Genomic DNA, 18,236 nt, shown 5'->3' on the forward strand with positions numbered 1-18,236 from the left:
ACATCATTTAAAAAAAAATAAAGGGGAACACTTAAATAACACAATGTCACTCCAAGTAAGTCACACTTTTCTGAAATCAAACTGTCCAGTTAGGAAGCAACACTGATTGACAATCAACTTCACATGCTGTTGTGCAAATGGAATAGACACTAGGTGGAAATTATAGCCAATTAGCAAGACATCCCAATTCAAGACGCGGTTCTGCAGGTGGTGACCACAGACCATGTCTCAGATCCTATGCTTTCTGGCGGATGTTTTGGTCACTTTTGGATGCTGGCGGTGTTTTCACTCAAGTGGTAGCATAAGACAGAGCCGCGGAGAACGTTCTGCTGCCTGCAACCTCCTCCAGCATGACCGCTTTGGCAGTGGATCAGTAATGGCGTTTGGGGTGGCATTTCTTTTGGGGGGCGCCACTGCCCTCCATATGCTCGCCAGAGGTAGCCTGACTGCCATTAGGTACCCAGATGAGATCCTCAGGCAGTACTGAGCCTCGTTTTTTTATTTGTTTTAAGGACAACATCAAAGTTGGATCATCCTGTAGTGTGTTTTCCACTGAGTGTGACTCCAAATCCAGGCCTCCATGGGGGTTGATAAATTAGATTTTCCATTGATAAAATTTCTTTGGTTTTGTAGTCAGCGCATTCAACTATGTAAAGAAGTAAGTATTTAATAAGAATGTTTCATTCATTCAGATCCAGGATTATTAATTTATTTCTGTGTTTGCTTTATTTTTTTGAGCAGTGTTATTACACACCAACAAAAATGTTTAGTTTCTCTTCTTCAAAATACTGATCAGTCTCCAATGCTTCATTCTTGTTTTATTTATTTAAATTAATAGGATGCCTGACTTTTCCATTTTCTTTAGCACATAATGCTGTGCTTATTGTAATTTCGAAAAAGTGACCTTTATTTTGAAGTAGTAAAACTAACTGGGTTGGTGTCCCGTGTAGTGTTCATATCTGTAGAATATGTTCCGCCACAACTGCAAAATAAACCATTGCATCCGTGCAATGATACATCACAGAATCCTTTCATATTTTTGCAAGGGTGGATTTCTTATTATTTTCTTACATTTCTGCACAACTTTAATTGCACATTGGTGATCACTGTTGATAAATCAAGGAGACAAATCAGCATTCAGTATTTGCCCACCAAACAATTGTGTGAACGGTGAGTTTACATGAGCACATTTTACCTCATCTCTGAAATGGTAGTTGTGAAACCGTGTTAAATATAGCTTTTCTCAGAAGGCATCTTTTTTAAGGGCCATTGCTATGCACAGCACGATAAATTAAACTTCCTTTGGCAAAGTGATGTGCTCACACCAACATTTTCTCAGAAGCTCTCACAAGGCGCCACTCACAGAAGCCCAGGGAGAAATGTGCAGCATCTAGAACTTCAGAACATACTAAATCTTACACAGTCAACAATCTGCAACTGTTTTCTTTTTGTGTGTTTTTGTTTTGTCCTCCTTTTCTCCGTGCTTCCATGAAGTGCGCAATCGATGGCTAACACCCCTGCCAACTCAGAGAGGATGTTGTCACTTCAGGAGGCGTATGTGGTTTTCTTTTCCCCTCACGTCCATGTTACTAACCTCCTTGACCCAGTTGAGTGATTGGGAAAGAGCCAGTGAGGTCACTTGGCTCATGCAACAGCCACGCCCCTTGTTGTGTTGAGTCAAGTGTGACACCCACCTTTCCTCTGCTGCAGGATGCTCTCCAAGTAGAGTGATACATTAGAGAAGCATGCTCTGCATTAATACGTTCAAAACTGCAGGTCCCGCAGCCTTTCTTGAAGCTCCATTTGTGGAGTTAGTTTAAGCAGAACAGAAGCTTCTGGTTACTGGTCCCCTGTTGTGTGTTTTTGGCCTTTTCCCCACCTGCCCCTTCCAACTTGGTTGTGCACCAATGGGTGTTCAGTGAGAGAAATGAAAGTGTACTTCTGGAGCTCAGTGTGGTCTTTGGCCAGGGAGGCATTCCAGAGTCCCGTCTGGAATGTAGGGAATGCTGCTTCACAAGACACAAACATACCAAACCTCCAAGGACTATGATCTTGTGTGTTTGTCCTGTGTTTATTTTGTATTTTTTCTACCTTTTCTGATGTCATCATAAATATAAATGTTCAAAATGTTTTGGTTTTTTTTGCCTTTCTTCCAGTCCTCCTGCTCTTCCCCCCAAAAAGCGCCAGTCAGCTCCGTCTCCTACCCGGGTAGCAGTTGTGGCCCCCATGAGTCGGACCACAAGCGGATCCAGTCTTCCTATTGGCGTTGGCAAACCGGTATGCTGCTGCGATTATTTGGGGATAGCGGTCTGCTGTTCAATTCTGCCCTTACAGTCAACACCAACTGGTTTTAATGTGAACTCAGGATTATGAAGCAGATGCCTACCAGAGGCGTTTCTCTGGGGGCAGCCACTCATATGGAGGGGAGTCCCCACGCCTGTCCCCCTGCAGCAGCATGGGCAAGCTGAGCAAGTCGGATGAACAGCTGTCCTCTCTGGACCAGGACAGCGGTCAATGCTCCCGCAACACTAGCTGTGAGACCCTGGGTGAGACACGCCTCACCAATAAAACCACCTGTTCCCTCAGTTTTTGCCTCTTCACCTCACTAAGGACACTTTTATGCAAATCAAAATGACTTTAGCTACTGACTCGGGAAAGACATTTTTCTGCAGAGTGCTGATTTTGGGGAAATTCCACAACGATGTCTGTTGATGCTCTCGTGGTGAAAAAAGGAAGTGAACTGTTTGTCCCTGTCCTTTTCCGCTCTGTGTGGCCCCATTTATGGCCTGTAGGTGTGATTTGATGTGTCTTCAGCGGGGCACGCATGGTTATCCCATGCCTCTTGTGTTGTACCGAGTGAATCGATTGAAAGGGAACTGGACGTTAACACAATTTTAATCCATTTTAATGTCATGCTGTGGTGACATTTACTTTTTTCTTTTTGTTTTATGGGACCATTTTCTCTGACCCTTGCAGAACAATACCCATTTATCTACACTTACTAAAATCTGTGGGTCAGAATATGACTGGATCTCCCTGTGGTGGTCTGGCCAGTCTGAGCGCATGCTGTCAGCAGTGCAGTGAAAGCAGCCATTAAGAACAGCGCCTCTCTCTGAGTGGGGAGCATCCGGGCCCAGTGATGGTCACCACATGCTGGCATAAGATGACAGGATATCTGGAAGGGAGGGTTTGTTGTCATGGAAATCAAATCTTTGTGTAAATCATAATCGAATGCCCCTTTTCCTCAGAGGAAGGAAGGATGTCCTTTTTTTTTTTTTTTTTTTAATGGATCGACCTATTTATTTATCTCCTGTTGTTTCTTAAGCATATGCCTGTATTTTTCATACTTGTGTTAAATAGCCAATAAATAGGTCATAAAATATCTGGGGCTCATCTATATTTTAATATGCAGAGTAGTAAATTAAGCATAAGTAGTTTGGAGGTGGAATTATTATTATTTTTTACTGGTGTGTAAAACGTAGACCCACGTGCATGTGCTCTATGGTGGGCGGTCTTGAGAAATGGCTTAATAGCTGTTGGTGATGGGCATCTGTCCCTTTCCCCTCTCTCTTTTTTATTTCCTATCTCATTGCTCTGCAGATGTGGAGAGCTATGACCCAGATTATGACTTCCTGCACCAGGACCTGTCCAGTGTGGAGCAGATTCCCCCACTCCCCATGGGAGGCTGCCTGAGCCCCCTACCCGAGTCCCACCGGGAGTCATCGTCTCCATTCCCCCTTCAGTTACCCCCACCGAACTCTTACGGCTCCCAGTCACCCCCCCGGCCCCTGCACTGCTGCGCCCCTCCAGCCCTGCCTGAGAAGAAGCGGCGCAGCGGGACGACTCACTCCGCCATATCCTCCGCCTCTTTTGATGGAGTGGGCTCACGGGCACCCTTTGAGAGGCTCCCGTCGCAGTACGACAACATTTGCGAAGAGGACCTTCAGCCCGTGCCCCCATTTCCAGTCTTTCCAATCTCTCCCATGCCGGGTTATGCATCCCAGTTCATCGAGAGTGCAGACCTCCCGCAGAGCCCCCCGCCACTGCCCGAGAAGAAAAGCCGAAACAGTGAGTATACCCCATTATTAAATGTAATGTCAATTTTTGTGTCACAGGTATGAGGGTGAAGTTGTTTCATCCAAGGTATTGTCACGATTAAGGCCCAAGTGACTAGAGGGAAGAAGGATCGGCTCATTCCTCATTAACCTCCTGCATTACAGAGTTCAGATGATGCACTAAATGGGCTGAGCCCTGGCCTTTAACACCCCACATCTCTTGTGGATTCCAGGTCCAAGCAACCTTGACCTCCAGAGGAAGAAAAAAAAAATCTACACCCTTCCTGTGTCGTTCCTGCCTTTATGCTAGCCTGGGCTGAACTAGGTGGAGGCTCATTGATGTCAGAGTAGTTCTCAGTGGAGGACCGGAAGTTTAGTGAGTGGTGTGCGGGTGGTGGGATGCTGCATTGACTGCTGAATTTTGAGCACAGCAGTGGAGTGATCAAGCCTTGGGAGTGGCCTGTGCTTTGGTTTATGTGTGTTTACCAGCTGGGTGGGGTGGCTTGCTTTGGCGTGGCATATTTCCAATAGAGCTCCAGTGTCTGTTTATGTATTTTAAACATTCTTAACTGCGTAGATGTGCACCCTGCACTGTTCCTAGTGGAAATGTTCTTGTTGTCCAGCCAATATATTGTTATATTCTGACTGCACTAGCTTGAGACAAAATATGCATTTGTTATCTGTGGCATTGTAGTCATGCCAATTGCAATTGTTGCAAACATTTAAGAATTGATTGTTTTGGTCATTTCTTCCATGTCTGTAAACAGATACAAATTAAGACCAGCTCATGCAGTTGTTCCTTGGTCTGTTCCAAGTCATGACAAAAAAAAAAAGCTTCAGGAGCATTGTGGCTGCTCACAAGAAGGGGAAAACCTACAAATTCATATCTAATCTAATCATGTTTTAATCTCGAAGGAGCTTGGTAGGAAAACATAGTTGACTTCTAGTTGACTAGAATTTAAGGATTAACTTTAATTCCAATTATTACATTTCAAAGCTGTTCTAGACTTGGGCTAAACACTGGAGCCTTGCCTTTACAAAAATTCATGAATTCTGTTGTCCAACTATATATCTGGCCTATGTCCAACTATAATATCTGGCCTATGAACTATTCCGCCTCAAGAACAGCATCCTCACTCTCTACATGGTGATGGCAATTTTATTAATTTTTGTGGTGTTTTCAACTATTGGATCAAAGCCCACCATGAGGTAAAAAGGACTGCGTCAAGCATAAAACATAGTCAACATTGTCAAGAAATTTATCATATCTAAAGTTCAGACCTGAACCCTCTGAGAATCTATGGAAGGAACTACTTAGCAAGGGGTTGGCAGAAAAGCCTACCACGTCCCATTGAAAAAATGTCCCAATTTGAACAAATCCTAAGAAATTTTTGATGTGAAGGCTTATGTAACTAAGAATATTAATACATTTTTTGAATGTCTTTGCATCTTAGCCGTCCGAAAGCATCCAAAAATGCTTATGAAATTGCTACACTTTTTTTTATTAATTTATTATATTTATCCCTAAAATATAAAATTTGAACCATCCGATCGATCAATCCTCCATGTTATTTCCAAGTAGCTGAAGAGCATTCTATAGTGCATCAGTACTTACATTTAATTTTATTTAGTGACCTTTTATTTCCACAAATCTTTTTTTTTTTTTTCTGCAGTTCTGAAGTACATGCAGTTCGTGGAGGACTACTCCGAGCCACAGCCCTCCGTCTTCTACCAGACGCCGCAGAGCGAGAGCATTTACGAGCAGCGCAACAAGCGCTTCCAGGAGGTGTACGGCTTCAACGACTCGTTCAGCAGCAGCGACTCTGTGCACGACCCCCTCCCCCCTCCTGCCCTGCCACCCAAACAGAGGCAGCTGGTGAGTGGGGACGCCCACACACATCCACTCCACCACAAACACGCCCAAATACAGTCAGCATTGCTCTCATGCTTCAGCAGCCTTTCCTGTAAAACACATATTAGAGACAGAATTATGTCAGAACATGTGGGAGGGCCTTGACTCATTGATTTATATATTTTCCTAATCAGGATCTAGCTTTTCCATTTGCTTTAGTCACGTTTTATTTATTTCTATACTTCCTCTGTAGTCTTATCCCTGTTTTTTTTATTTTTTTTATTGCATAATCTGCATTGTTTCTTCTTTCCTGTCTGTGTCATATGTCTGCTGAATGGTATTGTGTCACTTCCATCAGTTGTCCTCTGAGAGTGTGTGTGTACTGCCCTGCACTATCATAGTGGTCTGCTGTGAGGTTCCCCCCTCACTTGGAAACGTTGCTGTACTGAGAACAGTAGCTGAACGTGGTTAGGCTCTGCGGTCAGGCGCTTCATCAGAACCCATGCTCAAGTCGCCTGGAGCCTTTAAATACTCTTTGCAGATTATACAGATTATTTATACATCTGTGATCTCAAACCCCACAGATATTATTCTAAACTCTGAGTGCACTGACAAGCACACGGCTCTCCACAACCCCCTTTATTTCCCAGTGAGAATCTGCTGCTGGTAATCTCCACAGCAGAAGGACATGCTTTTGAAAAAGTAATTTGTGGGACTTCTGAAGAGAGAGTAACAGACAAAAAAATCAATACAGGCTTTAAGGTTTATCCACGATTGAGGTTAATGTTGGACATCAATACCAAGGCTCTACGAAATGAAAACATGCGAGTGGGACAGGGGGAGTCTCTGCTCTGAGATGAAAGAGAGGATTTTTCCCTCTCTTTCTCTATCCTTTCCTCTTTGGTGGCAGTGGCTCCAGCAGTGGGTTTTGTGGATTATTTGGCCACGGTCCATGTTTCTCTGGATTTAATCCTAAACCTCCCACTGTACTTCCCTTAGGGATAAGGACCAAGGCCAAAAAACATGGGGTGATGGAGACATAGCCTCTGCACATACACCACATGAAAAAAGTGAAGTGATTGTCTCACCGTAAAGCACAGCACACGGTGGCACAACGAAATGTGTCTTCTGCTTTTAACCATCACCCTTGGTGAGCAGTGGGCAGCCATGACAGGCACCTGGGGAGCAGTGTGTGGGGACGGTGCTTTGCTTAGTAGCACCTTGGCGGTTCAGGGACTCGAACTGGCAACCTTCTAATTAAGGCCTCCCAGCAGCATGGATGGTACTAGCAGAGTGGGGATCACACGTATCAATTTAACATTATTATCATGATAACATTTGATATCCTTGAGAACCCTGCCATTTTAATTTTCTTTTTCTTGGCTTTTTAATAATCACCATCTTCCTCAGTCTAACTCGTTTGTACCATGTGTAAATGTATATCATGCCTTTTTTTTGTAAGGTTTTATTTAATTATTAGGGTTGATCAACTTTACGCTTCTCTTGTTTTGACCGTTGACCGAACTAACTCTGAGGAAATAGCGTATGGGCCTGTGTGTCTTGCTACACTTCTGTTGGGTATTAATCAGTTTTTCCAGGCATTTATGGGCTTTTTGGGTAATTGTTTGCAAAAAGTTCAGTGATGTTTGCGTGTTGTGTTGTGATTGCACCTTTAATAATCTTTTAACAGAAATCCATTCCGATTCTTTGTGTAAATACTAAACTTCATTTCTTTTCTGATCTACTTTTGTATTGTGGTCTGCCCAGTTTCAGAGATTAGCTCACTCTCTCTTGCCCCTTGCATTCTCTTTTTCTTTCTGCCCTTTCTTTCCTGTTTTCTCCCCTCCTCTCCTCTTTTCTTCTTTATAGGCCTCACACTCTGCATCTCCCTCCTCCTCCTCTTCCTCCTCTCTCTCCGGCCACCTCCCTTCATCCCAGGGAGGGCCGGTGGCTGTGGAGGGGGACGCTGCTCTTAGTCTGTCGGTGTCTAACTCCTCGCTCAGCGGCCAGGCCACCCACTCCGTGCCCACGGTGAGTCCCGGTCTCCTGGCTTTGTCTCCAGCTGCTTTTTTCTCTGTCTTTTCTGTACGACCACAACCATCTGTTGCCCCTCCCCACTGTCCCAGTTCACTGTGTGACCTAACTGTACCAACTTAATGAAGTCAGGCTATGTCAGTACTTTAATGAGCATGCATATGTATAAATAATATGAAACAAGATAAATGCTGAGACAGTGTTTCTCCTGTGAAATTTATTCTGCTCTTGTTTCGCCTCAAGCTCTTTCACACAGAAATAGAGGAACAGGGGTTTCCAGCCCCTGCTACCCCTACGTCTTGTTTTTACATTTGCTTTCAGCAATTGTTCTTTAGAGCTTCTCTTTGTTCCTGTTGATTTTATTTTTTTTTTCCCAATTTTGTCAATATGTTGTGAATTAGAATGGCAAATGAACCGTGGTTGAATATTAGTTGCTGACCTTAACTATTTTGGGACCACATCAAACCTCCGACAAATACCATTAATATTTTATTTAATTTGTAAATATAAAGCCTTGACTGGCTTGACACTAGAGGGAGCCAGCAACTGTACCACAGTTTGAGAACCAAGAGCTTAGAATGAAGGAAAAAGAAATGGGAATGGTGGCAGAATAGATTACATGGTTTCTCCAAAATGAGCCATTGTGCATTGTACTGGAAGAGTATGGCGCTGTTTTAAATATATGGATATATAAAGGAAAGGTTTTTAAATAATTTATTTGTATTCTCGTTGTATTATATTATAAAAAATATTTTTAAAGGGTTGTGTTTACATGCCCATTGTATACAGTCATGGGAAGATCATGGCAGGAAACAGAGGCGTGGTCTCCCTCTGTGGCATCTTTAAGCCTTATACATCACTCTCATAATATTTTCCATTCTTATGCTCTATGTACTGCACTTCCCTTGCTGCCCATCAGCCTCAGTGTGTGTGTGTGTGTCTCATTTGTGCACTTTCTGGGCAAATGAGGGGTGTTTGTGTCACGTGAAAGTTCTGAGCTGGGGCTAAGCAGGCCTGGAAGGTGGAAGGTGGCTGTTTGTCATTTTGTGTGTGCATCACCTTCTGTTGCAAATAGAATATAATTTCTATAATTGTAATAAAACATTAAGCCTCTTGCGTATGTGATGCATGTGTTTGAAATTGACTCTTGACTACTGAATTCCTCTGCAGTTTGTGGAAAGCAGTTGGTTGTCAACAAGTCTGTCGCACCCAGCAACGCAACTGAATGAGTTCAGCAGTTGGCACGGTTGGTCGGAAAAAGTCCACACTGATGTCAGCTGCATGGAGCAAGTCTCATCATGTCCACCCTTTAGTTTTCTCTCTGTTTGGACTAGTTGTTCAGAACTTAGCTTTGTCTCAATGTAGGTGTTCATTAGGGCGAGGGCCATGATGTCACCAGGACTGGTTTCCTTTTATAGCAAGGTCCTGTGTTGCTATTTTGTTGGCTTTCAAGTACTCATATTCAGTCTTTGTCTTTTTCTTCTAGTCCCATTGTCCTCATGTTGTATATCCATGCTTCCATTAATACATTGAGTGCCCATTTATCCATTTTTGTCAATTTCTCAGTACTATAGAAATTGTTGCACATGAGCTTTTGAATAAAAGCGCTGGTAGTCTAACTGGATGTTCGTTTTGGGTGAATGGCAGAGGCCACATTTGAGATCTGCTGATACCCCAATGTATTATTAGTGTAGATAATGGAGAGAAATGGAGGTGGGATGGAACTGCGCTGTCCAGAATAAGCCAGCAGTGTCATCACCATTGGCTTTTTTTTTCTCCATGGTTTCTGATATCTGCACCATTTTAGATTCACTGTTTTTTCTGTTATGTTTTGCTGTCTTTTCAAATCATTTCAACTTTGCCAAAGTGACTTCAGCCTAACTTTTCAACCTTTACTTTTCAGTGACTTTGTGCCGTTCTAACTAACAAAGTCTTGTCTTGTTTCACACTACTTACTTTCATTTTTTCTTCTCTCTCTTTCATTCACTCTGTTCCTTTCTTCCACTGCCCCTCTTTTCAGCATAAGTCAATATTCAGATCCTACTCTCAGGACTTTGCGCCTCACGGCCAGGCTTCCATCCCATATGTCTTTTTACCTGTCTCTTCCCACTCTCCTGCTGTCCACCAATCGCAGAGCTTGGACCTGGCTGCTCCGGCCACACCTGGCCAGGACCTGGCGCTATTGGCTAAGGGTTTTCTGGAGAATTCTGGTGGTTCACTGACTGTTTACCTTCCTTCTGAGTCTTCTCTGTCTGACACACGCCAGCCTTCTCTGGTGAGACCCAGCTCTGTGTTTTGCTGTGATAGACATCTGGGTGCCCCTTTGGACAGGAAGTGGCTTCACATTTTGCAACAGAGTGGAGGCTGGGAAGTCAGGCGAGACCTTTGGATAGGAAATGGAGGCGCGTTGTTGGTCAAGGCCATTGTCTATTGGTCTGAATACAGATATATTATCTCTATTTTTCTTGCAGAAAAGTAGTTTACTCACATCTGCAAACCTCATCTTCTTTTGTAAGTGTTTGAGTAGTTCATGGGTGGAGTCTTTTCCGGATTATTTGTGGGGAAGTTACACATTGTCAGAGAGAGGTGTGACTTCTCTGTAGCGCTGAAGGTTGTGGTGATCTCACACATTCTAACTCTGCTGACTGCAAACCCCTCTGCACAGTCATGCTTACGCTAAGCCGCTTGAATTGGGTGAGTAAAGAAAAAGACATCTGTCATTGCCTCTGCTGTCCTCCTCTCTCCTCTCTGTAGAGCGAGAGCGCTAACGATGATGGTGGCGAGGGCGAATACGTCAATCTGTATTCCTCCAGCCAGGCCAACGGAGGCGTGCCGCTCTCACGCGGAGTAAGTAACGCGGACGCCGCATCCAGCTGATGGAATGCGGGGGACTCGAAGCATGCTGCAGCGTGGGAACTAACATATCCGGCCAGAGACTTGACCCCTCGGGGTCCCTTTATTCCCCGTCTCTCCCTGCTTCGCATGCTTCGCTTCTGCTGCTGTCTGGTGTTCAAGTCCCATCCTCCTACCTCCCTCCCTTCGCCTAATCACAGAGCCATCAAAGTTTGTAACTGGACCGGCAGTTTGAACATCATATTATTTCCACATACCTTCTGTCACTTTTATTTCGTACAGTTTGAAAATGGTACCATGGTTGTGCCATTATTTTTCGACCACAGGGATTTCATGAGCTTTTCAATGATTATTTAAAATCTTTTTGTTTGTTTGTTTTTTGCATTGTCATGGTGTCAGTTTGAGGTGCATAGGCCAGAAAACCAGACTCTGTCATATTTATTATATTTGTTGGGTATTTATCCAGAGCTGCTTAAATAGACTGCATAAACCGGTTTACTTTTGCTTAAAGTGATACCTAACAAGTTATAGCATCACACCTCAAACATCGAAACAACAACATCAGAGTGCAGAATGGGCTGAAGTGATTGCATGAGAAGATGTTAAGCTGAGTTATTGTGAATACTCCGTAGCGATCCAAGTGCAGATGTTGGAATTAAGAAAGAAGTTAATTAGTTGCCTAGCTCTCACATATCCGTTGGCAGATGTAAAAAGAAATGGTCTCCATGGTCCGAGTTGTCCGGTCATGTAAACCCACAGCAACCTGAGTCTTCAGTAACAATAATAAACCAATGCTTTATCTGGGCAAGTAAACGGTTAAACAACAAAATACCCCTTTTCAGCAATTAATTGAATGAGAAGGCATGTGAGGATGTAACTGGTGGTTTATGGGAGGTGGAAGTGAAGAATGAGAGTGCTGGGCCTGCTTTGACTGCAGTCTGTTCAAGTGTACAAAAGTGATACTGGCCTGTAGTTCTGCAGACTTCTTCTGTAGATCTGTTACTTTCACATCTGTGTTTGGTTTGGGTCATAAATGAAGTCCACAGTTGCTTCTGTAGACATGTGTTTGTCTTACCGACTCATAGGGGGACGTGACCTGCCTGCTGCTGATTGTCTTTTTTTTTTTTTTTGCTTTGTGAGTCATCCTGTTTGATGGCTTCTTATCGATGACCACTAACTTTCATACTTTCATTCTTGATGGATGACCTGCATTCCACACACTAAACATGTATTGTATTATACATGTCTGAAGTCCATTATTGATTTATTGATGTTCAAAGCAGTTTTTTTTTTTTTTTTTTGTAATCATGACTTGAGCTTTATGTGCATCTTAAAGAAAAACCTGTGTGTTGTGTTTCATTGCTGTAGGACCCGTCCAGTGGTATGGAGGACACTCAAGATCCAGGCTCAGACAACAGCAAAGATGTTTCTGACGAGAGGTAACACTTACATGGCCACCTGATGTCTGAACTGCTTACAAATGATCGTAATCCTTTTTACTCAAATGTTGTCTATTTAATAATAAACACAGCGCCATTATAAAATTTTCTTTCTCCAGCTGGAGACAGAAGTCACCCGACTCGGGCCAGAGTACAGATGAGGTGGATGAACTTTCCTTGATTGACCATGATGAGATCATGAGTCGCATAACGCTAAAGGCAGAGGTGAGCAGCCTTTTAATTCGAATACTTTTGTTTAGTGTTTGCATTTTTTTTTTTATTTGAAAGGAATCGGCACACTGTGAAGTTAACTGAAATACTTAAACTATGTGAATCCTAATTCATTTACATTTACATTTGCGGCATTTATCAGACGCCCTTATCCAGAGCGACTTATAATCAGTAGTTACAGGGACAGTCCCCCTGGAGCAACTTAGGGTTAAGTGTCTTGCTCAGGGACACAATGGTAGTAAGTGGGATTTGAACCTGGGTCTTCTGGTTCATAGACGAGTGTGTTACCCACTAAGCTACTACCACCCCATAATTCAGTGTTACAATGAACTAGTTGACCATGTAAATTTTCCAGTAGTTACTATAAAACAGAATTACACATTTTAATACATATTGAATAAGTAGAATTCCAGTTTTTGACTAGGTCATGTCTATAATGCATATCTACATATGGTCTCCAGTCATTGGGAAGTACCCATATTTAATGTATGCACTGTATTAGTCTTTCCAAAGCCTAGAATAAATTATTTGTCCTTTTAATTAACTCAGTGCTGCCCTCTGCCTTTTGTGCTATGTACTGCCCTGTACTGCCCTCTCTCTGGGCTGTAATACATCCGGACAGTGGAGATTATTCAGAAGGCTCATGTTCCCGCTGCAAGGTCACAGTCTTTGCACAGCCACCCCCAGCATGATGCAAATTTTGCTGCAAACATATCTTGCTTTTGTTCTGCTGTAAGGTTAAAATTCAGTATATTTCTTTTTTTTCAGGTGAAAGTCCCAGTTCTGTTTAATTCAAATTATTTTTTTGTACTTGTACTAGGTTGAAAAGTAACAGTTTAAACAGATTGTAACTAACCCTTTCTTTTTCTCCACAGAATGACGATGGACCTGATGTTAGGGCTGGATCAGGAGATATTTTATTGGTCCATGCCACAGAAACCGATCGTAAAGGTATTTATGGGTTCTGCACCAAACCATCCCATGAACTGTTATCACACAATTTCTCCTGTGTCCACAATGTATTCATTATCCTGTAGCATGCAGTTGTGTTTGAGCTATTTTTGCTTGTGTGTGACATTAACTTTTTTTTTTTTTTTATTCCCAGATCTTGTTCTTTACTGTGAGGCTTTTCTGACCACGTACAGAACATTCATGACCCCAGAGGAACTAATTAAAAAGCTCCACTATAGATATCCTTGAATTCCACACCAGCCACTTTGTGTGTCAGTCTGCCTCTGATGCAGATATCTGCAGTGTGATGTTAATAACACGTCCAACTGCTGCTTAACGTTCCTTAACCCCTCTGCACATACACCCGTTTCTCCCACAGTCCAGACACCTTCAAGAAGCGCGTCAGTAAAAACACTTTCTTCGTGCTGGTGCGAGTGGTGGATGAGTTGTGGTAGGTGTTTGTGGGGGGGGGGGGGAATCCTGCTAAGCAGTTCTTAGAGTTCTATGTATACAGGGTGAATGACTTTTTTTTTTTTTTTTTACTTATTTGTTGGTATATTTGAGTGAATGTTGTGTAGATTCAAATACAGTGCACATAGGGATAATTAATGTGAAGTTGTAGATATTTTTGGTGAAGATAAATATATATTATAGTTTCAGCTGTGCCCAAAGGGGTCTTACTCTTTTAGTTTATCTCCATAAACAAGAAATTAAACCAAAACACTTTTTTTATTTATTATTTAAATATTTTATTTAAATATTAGAAGCACTAAAAACTAAACTGAACCTATCTGTCTATGCCATCCAGCTTGGTGGAGCTGACTGATGATATCCTGAAGCAGCTGATGGACCTGGTCTTCCGTCTGGTGTGTAACGGGGAGCTGAGTCTGGCACGCGTCCTCCGAAAGAACATCCTGGATAAGGTGGAGCAGAAGAAGCTGATGCGCTACACCACCTCACTGCAGCCACTAGCTGCCCGTGGTGTCGCTGCCAGGTACCCACCTCTACCAGTCAGCCCACTGTTGGTATCTTTAGCTCCATCCCTTCCCACCTTCATCCTGTTTTGCCATGCTGTGGTTTTCCTGGACCTCGTTTTGCTTCCGTGGCTTCAGTCCCAGGCCTCATATTGTTTTTCCACTCCTAATTAATTCCCAGTAGTACAAATCATTACGTTCATATTTCATGCTGCTACACAGAGACGTTACTCAGGTCTGTCTGGTAAAGGAGACTGGTTAAATAAAATTTATGTAATGAAATAAACGTATGGACCCTCTTCTCTTTCTCAAATGCAGGCCGGGAACACTGCACGACTTCCGCAGTCACGAGATTGCAGATCAGCTTACACTCCTCGATGCCGAGCTCTTCTACAAAATCGAGGTACAGTTACCGACTCCGTTAATCTGACTTCATTGTTTCCACTCGGTGTTATTGTCTGGAATAATGAGGCAGTGGTGGCCTAGCGGTTAAGGAAGCGCCCCCGTAATCAGAAGGTTACCGTCCCCACACACTGCACCCCGGGTGCCTGTCATGGCTGCCCACTGCTCACCAAGGATGATGGTTAAAAGCAGAGGACACATTTCGTTGTGTCGCCGTGTGCTGTGCTGCAGTGTTTCACAATGACAATCACTGCACTTTCACGAATGGTCAGTAGTCCACAGTGTTCACCTCTTTCTCTCTTCTCCTCTGCAGATCCCTGAGGTTTTGCTTTGGGCAAAGGAGCAGAATGAGGAGAAGAGTCCCAATCTGACACAGTTCACTGAGCACTTTAACAACATGTCTTACTGGTATGCCACCCATTATCTGTAATCCATGTAAAATAGCAGTAGTGTGTGGCGTTTGCTCAAACTGTGTGTCTGGATGTAAATTTAACCACAATGTACTTTCAGAATTTCAACCAAATGTACTTTTCAATTTGCTTGCTAACCTCTTCCTTGTTTTATAAGGGTACGCTCTATAATAATACTTCAGGAGAAAGCCCAGGACCGGGAGAAACTACTCCTGAAGTTCATCAAAATAATGAAGGTGAGCTGATATCAGTGCAGGCACCAACTGAGTGTATGTAAAAGAGTGTTTGAATGAGAATTTTAATTATGTTTTTTCCCACCCTACCCCTCCCAGCACTTACGGAAGCTGAATAACTTTAACTCTTATTTGGCAATATTATCCGCTTTGGATTCTGCACCAATACGAAGACTGGAATGGCAGAAACAGACATCAGAGGTCAGTTGGAACATGTGCTGGGACGAGTTGCTTCTCTGTCTCCTGCTGTGATTCTGTGCACAGACTGACCTAATTCAGCATTATGCAAGTCTGATGGTATCATGTTCACTCATCATGAGTTGTGTTTTGCAGGGCTTGGAGGAATACTGCACTTTAATTGACAGCTCCTCTTCCTTCCGGGCATACCGGGCTGCATTAGCTGAAGTGGAGCCTCCATGCATACCCTATCTGTGAGCTCAACTTACGGCTGTGTTGTAATTATGCCTTAGAAGATAGACATAAATGCATATGTCAATTTCTGTATTGGCTCAAAAAGAACATTAAATAAATAATAACGTTTGATACAAAATATTGCATTTGGCAGCATCTACTTTTTGTCTATTCCATGTAGGATAGCAGATAGGAAGAAAAGTTGTAACTGGGCCAATACAGATTTTTATATCTAGTTTGAACATTTGGAGATTTAATGCTTTGTCCGTAAAAGACGAAAGTCACCAATCACCCTCTCTTTCTTGCTCTCGTCCCTCACTTACACACATACAGAGGTCTCATCCTCCAGGATTTGACCTTTGTGCATCTGGGAAATCCTGACCTCATCGATGGGAAGGTGAACTTCTCAAAACGCTGGCAGCAGTTCAACATCCTGGACAGCATGAGGCGCTTTCAGCAAGTGTGAGTATGAGGGACGTGCAGGGCGCCCCGTCCCCCCTCTCCTCCATTACTTATCAGGTGTGTAGCTCAACTTCCGCATTCATTTTGTTTTCTTTTGTTCTTTTTCAGGCATTATGAGCTCAAACACAATGAAGACATTGTCTCCTTCTTCAACGACTTCAGCGACCACTTAGCTGAGGAGGCATTGTGGGAGCTTTCTTTGAAGATCAAACCACGCAATATTGTCCGACGTAAAACAGAACGGGAAGAAAAGACATAGAAACCAGCCCCTGTTCGGTGCTTTTTTTTTTTTTTTTTTTTCTTTTGGCTTATTTGTCTGGGGGCAATTTTTTTGCTTTCATTTAGTAATATAATAATCATTGTGGACTTCTGAAGGAAGAGCAATCGTGGAGTATCGAGTCGGCAGCTAGACTGGGAAATCTGTTTTCTGTTACAGTTTACAGGACTTCATTTTGAATCTGATTGCACTGCCTCTCATTGTGTGCGGGGGAAATAAACTGGGCTTGAAGACAGACGCTGTGCCAAGCACAAACCGTTTGGAGTGCCCCCCCACTTGTCGTCCTCATTGTCCTCCTCATTGCCAAGTGTGTCTGGTCCATAAATTCCGGGAGATGTTTTGGGATTATTTTGGAAGCCAAGGTGTGTGTCCTGTCCTATATTGTTGTCGTCATTTTGGTGCAATTTCATTTTTTTCCTTTATTTTACATAAATCTGTGTACACTTGCGTACTGGAAAAGCAAGCCTAATTGCCACAAACTGGGATCCAGACCCGTGGCACCTGAAGGAAGAGTCAGAAGGAGGCTACTGCTGATGAAGAACTTTGCTAACGACTTGTTTTGTAGTGAAGTTTGTGGACTTGAGTCCTTATGAAGACTGAAGAGACTGTGTAAAACCTGTTGTAATTATGACCTGTTTTTTTTTTTTTGTGTACAATGCAGTTTTTTTTCCTTTTGTTCTCTAAAAGGGTTTTAAAAATGAAACTTCGAGGTGGTGAGAGATGCCTGTTCTCTACATGGAAGTAAAAATGTGCACTTACAATATCAAAATGAGCAAGAGAAATATATATATATAAGACTGTGATTTAATGTGAAAGACTCAAAAGGGGCGGGGCATTTGGACTTTGCGCTATTGAACACGAACGCAATTACCTGTATTTATATTGGAGTGTCGGCTGAACAACAGTATCGCTAATTTTTATCACGTAATAACGAGGTGGTTTTGCTCAAAGATCCAAAGACTTAGGTCCTCCCCATCCGAGGTGGAGAACCTCTCAACACCTCCATCCATACAATAATGAACATATATCAGCTCCATTATGTCCATATGAAAATGAAGTCTGCCTGTCTCCTCTACAAATATCCCTATTAACAAAAAAAAAAATACAATATTCCCCATTGGTTTATGTGTGTGAATGTGTAAATGAGTGAGTGAATTGTTTCGATTTTGCTTATTTGTTAGACTTTTTTTTATTTTATTTTAAGCAAGTATACCTCAATGCCTGGAATTAAACATGTGTCTCTTGATCCGTCTGTCACTTCCCACTCTTTGCATATGGTGTAAGGTGTGTGTAACATGCAACGGTAGCTCATCTGGGAGCAGTTAAGAATGCTTTTTACTTATTAACAACTACAGTATATTTATATTAAACTACTTGTAAATGTAGCAAAAGCAAGTAATAAATATCAGAGTCTGCCACGTGACTATGTAAGCAGTACATTTAACAAACACATTTTTTTTTTTTTTAGTTCAAGTCCTTAAACACCGTTCTGTGCAGTAGACTGTGTTCTTCAGCAGATCATAAGGAACTTAATGAGATTCAAACTTTATCAGCTCGTTTACCGGCAATAATGAAGACGTTTCCGAGCTACACCGGCAAAGATGTGCTCTGTAACGTTGTGGTGAACCCTGCTTGAAATATGGACCAGTTCA

The 18,236-nt window shown here is 42.7% G+C and overlaps 1 protein-coding gene across 6 annotated transcripts in view; it reads left to right on the top strand.

Moving 5' to 3' along the window:
- Positions 1 to 17,830, top strand: part of rapgef1a (Rap guanine nucleotide exchange factor (GEF) 1a) — a 31,842-nt gene extending 14,012 nt beyond the window's left edge. The window contains exons 7-26 of one of the 6 annotated variants that reach the window (XM_028996195.1): positions 1,495 to 1,554; positions 2,157 to 2,277; positions 2,366 to 2,546; positions 3,601 to 4,068; positions 5,729 to 5,931; positions 7,777 to 7,938; positions 10,696 to 10,788; positions 12,163 to 12,233; positions 12,353 to 12,458; positions 13,340 to 13,415; positions 13,570 to 13,654; positions 13,774 to 13,866; positions 14,224 to 14,409; positions 14,708 to 14,792; positions 15,105 to 15,199; positions 15,359 to 15,437; positions 15,534 to 15,635; positions 15,768 to 15,865; positions 16,179 to 16,307; positions 16,416 to 17,830. In XM_028996195.1, the coding sequence (XP_028852028.1) occupies positions 1,495 to 1,554; positions 2,157 to 2,277; positions 2,366 to 2,546; positions 3,601 to 4,068; positions 5,729 to 5,931; positions 7,777 to 7,938; positions 10,696 to 10,788; positions 12,163 to 12,233; positions 12,353 to 12,458; positions 13,340 to 13,415; positions 13,570 to 13,654; positions 13,774 to 13,866; positions 14,224 to 14,409; positions 14,708 to 14,792; positions 15,105 to 15,199; positions 15,359 to 15,437; positions 15,534 to 15,635; positions 15,768 to 15,865; positions 16,179 to 16,307; positions 16,416 to 16,566 (2,644 nt within the window). In that variant the 3' untranslated portion in view covers positions 16,567 to 17,830. The remainder of the gene's footprint in view (positions 1 to 1,494; positions 1,555 to 2,156; positions 2,278 to 2,365; positions 2,547 to 3,600; positions 4,069 to 5,728; positions 5,932 to 7,776; positions 7,939 to 10,695; positions 10,789 to 12,162; positions 12,234 to 12,352; positions 12,459 to 13,339; positions 13,416 to 13,569; positions 13,655 to 13,773; positions 13,867 to 14,223; positions 14,410 to 14,707; positions 14,793 to 15,104; positions 15,200 to 15,358; positions 15,438 to 15,533; positions 15,636 to 15,767; positions 15,866 to 16,178; positions 16,308 to 16,415) is intronic. The other 5 variants (XM_028996197.1, XM_028996198.1, XM_028996196.1 and 2 more) reach the window with 5 other exon arrangements.
- The last annotated feature ends 406 nt before the right edge of the window (positions 17,831 to 18,236 follow it).

Source organism: Denticeps clupeoides, chromosome 11, assembly GCF_900700375.1.
Source record: "Denticeps clupeoides chromosome 11, fDenClu1.1, whole genome shotgun sequence".
In the NCBI taxonomy this organism is placed as follows: Eukaryota; Metazoa; Chordata; class Actinopteri; order Clupeiformes; family Denticipitidae; genus Denticeps; species Denticeps clupeoides.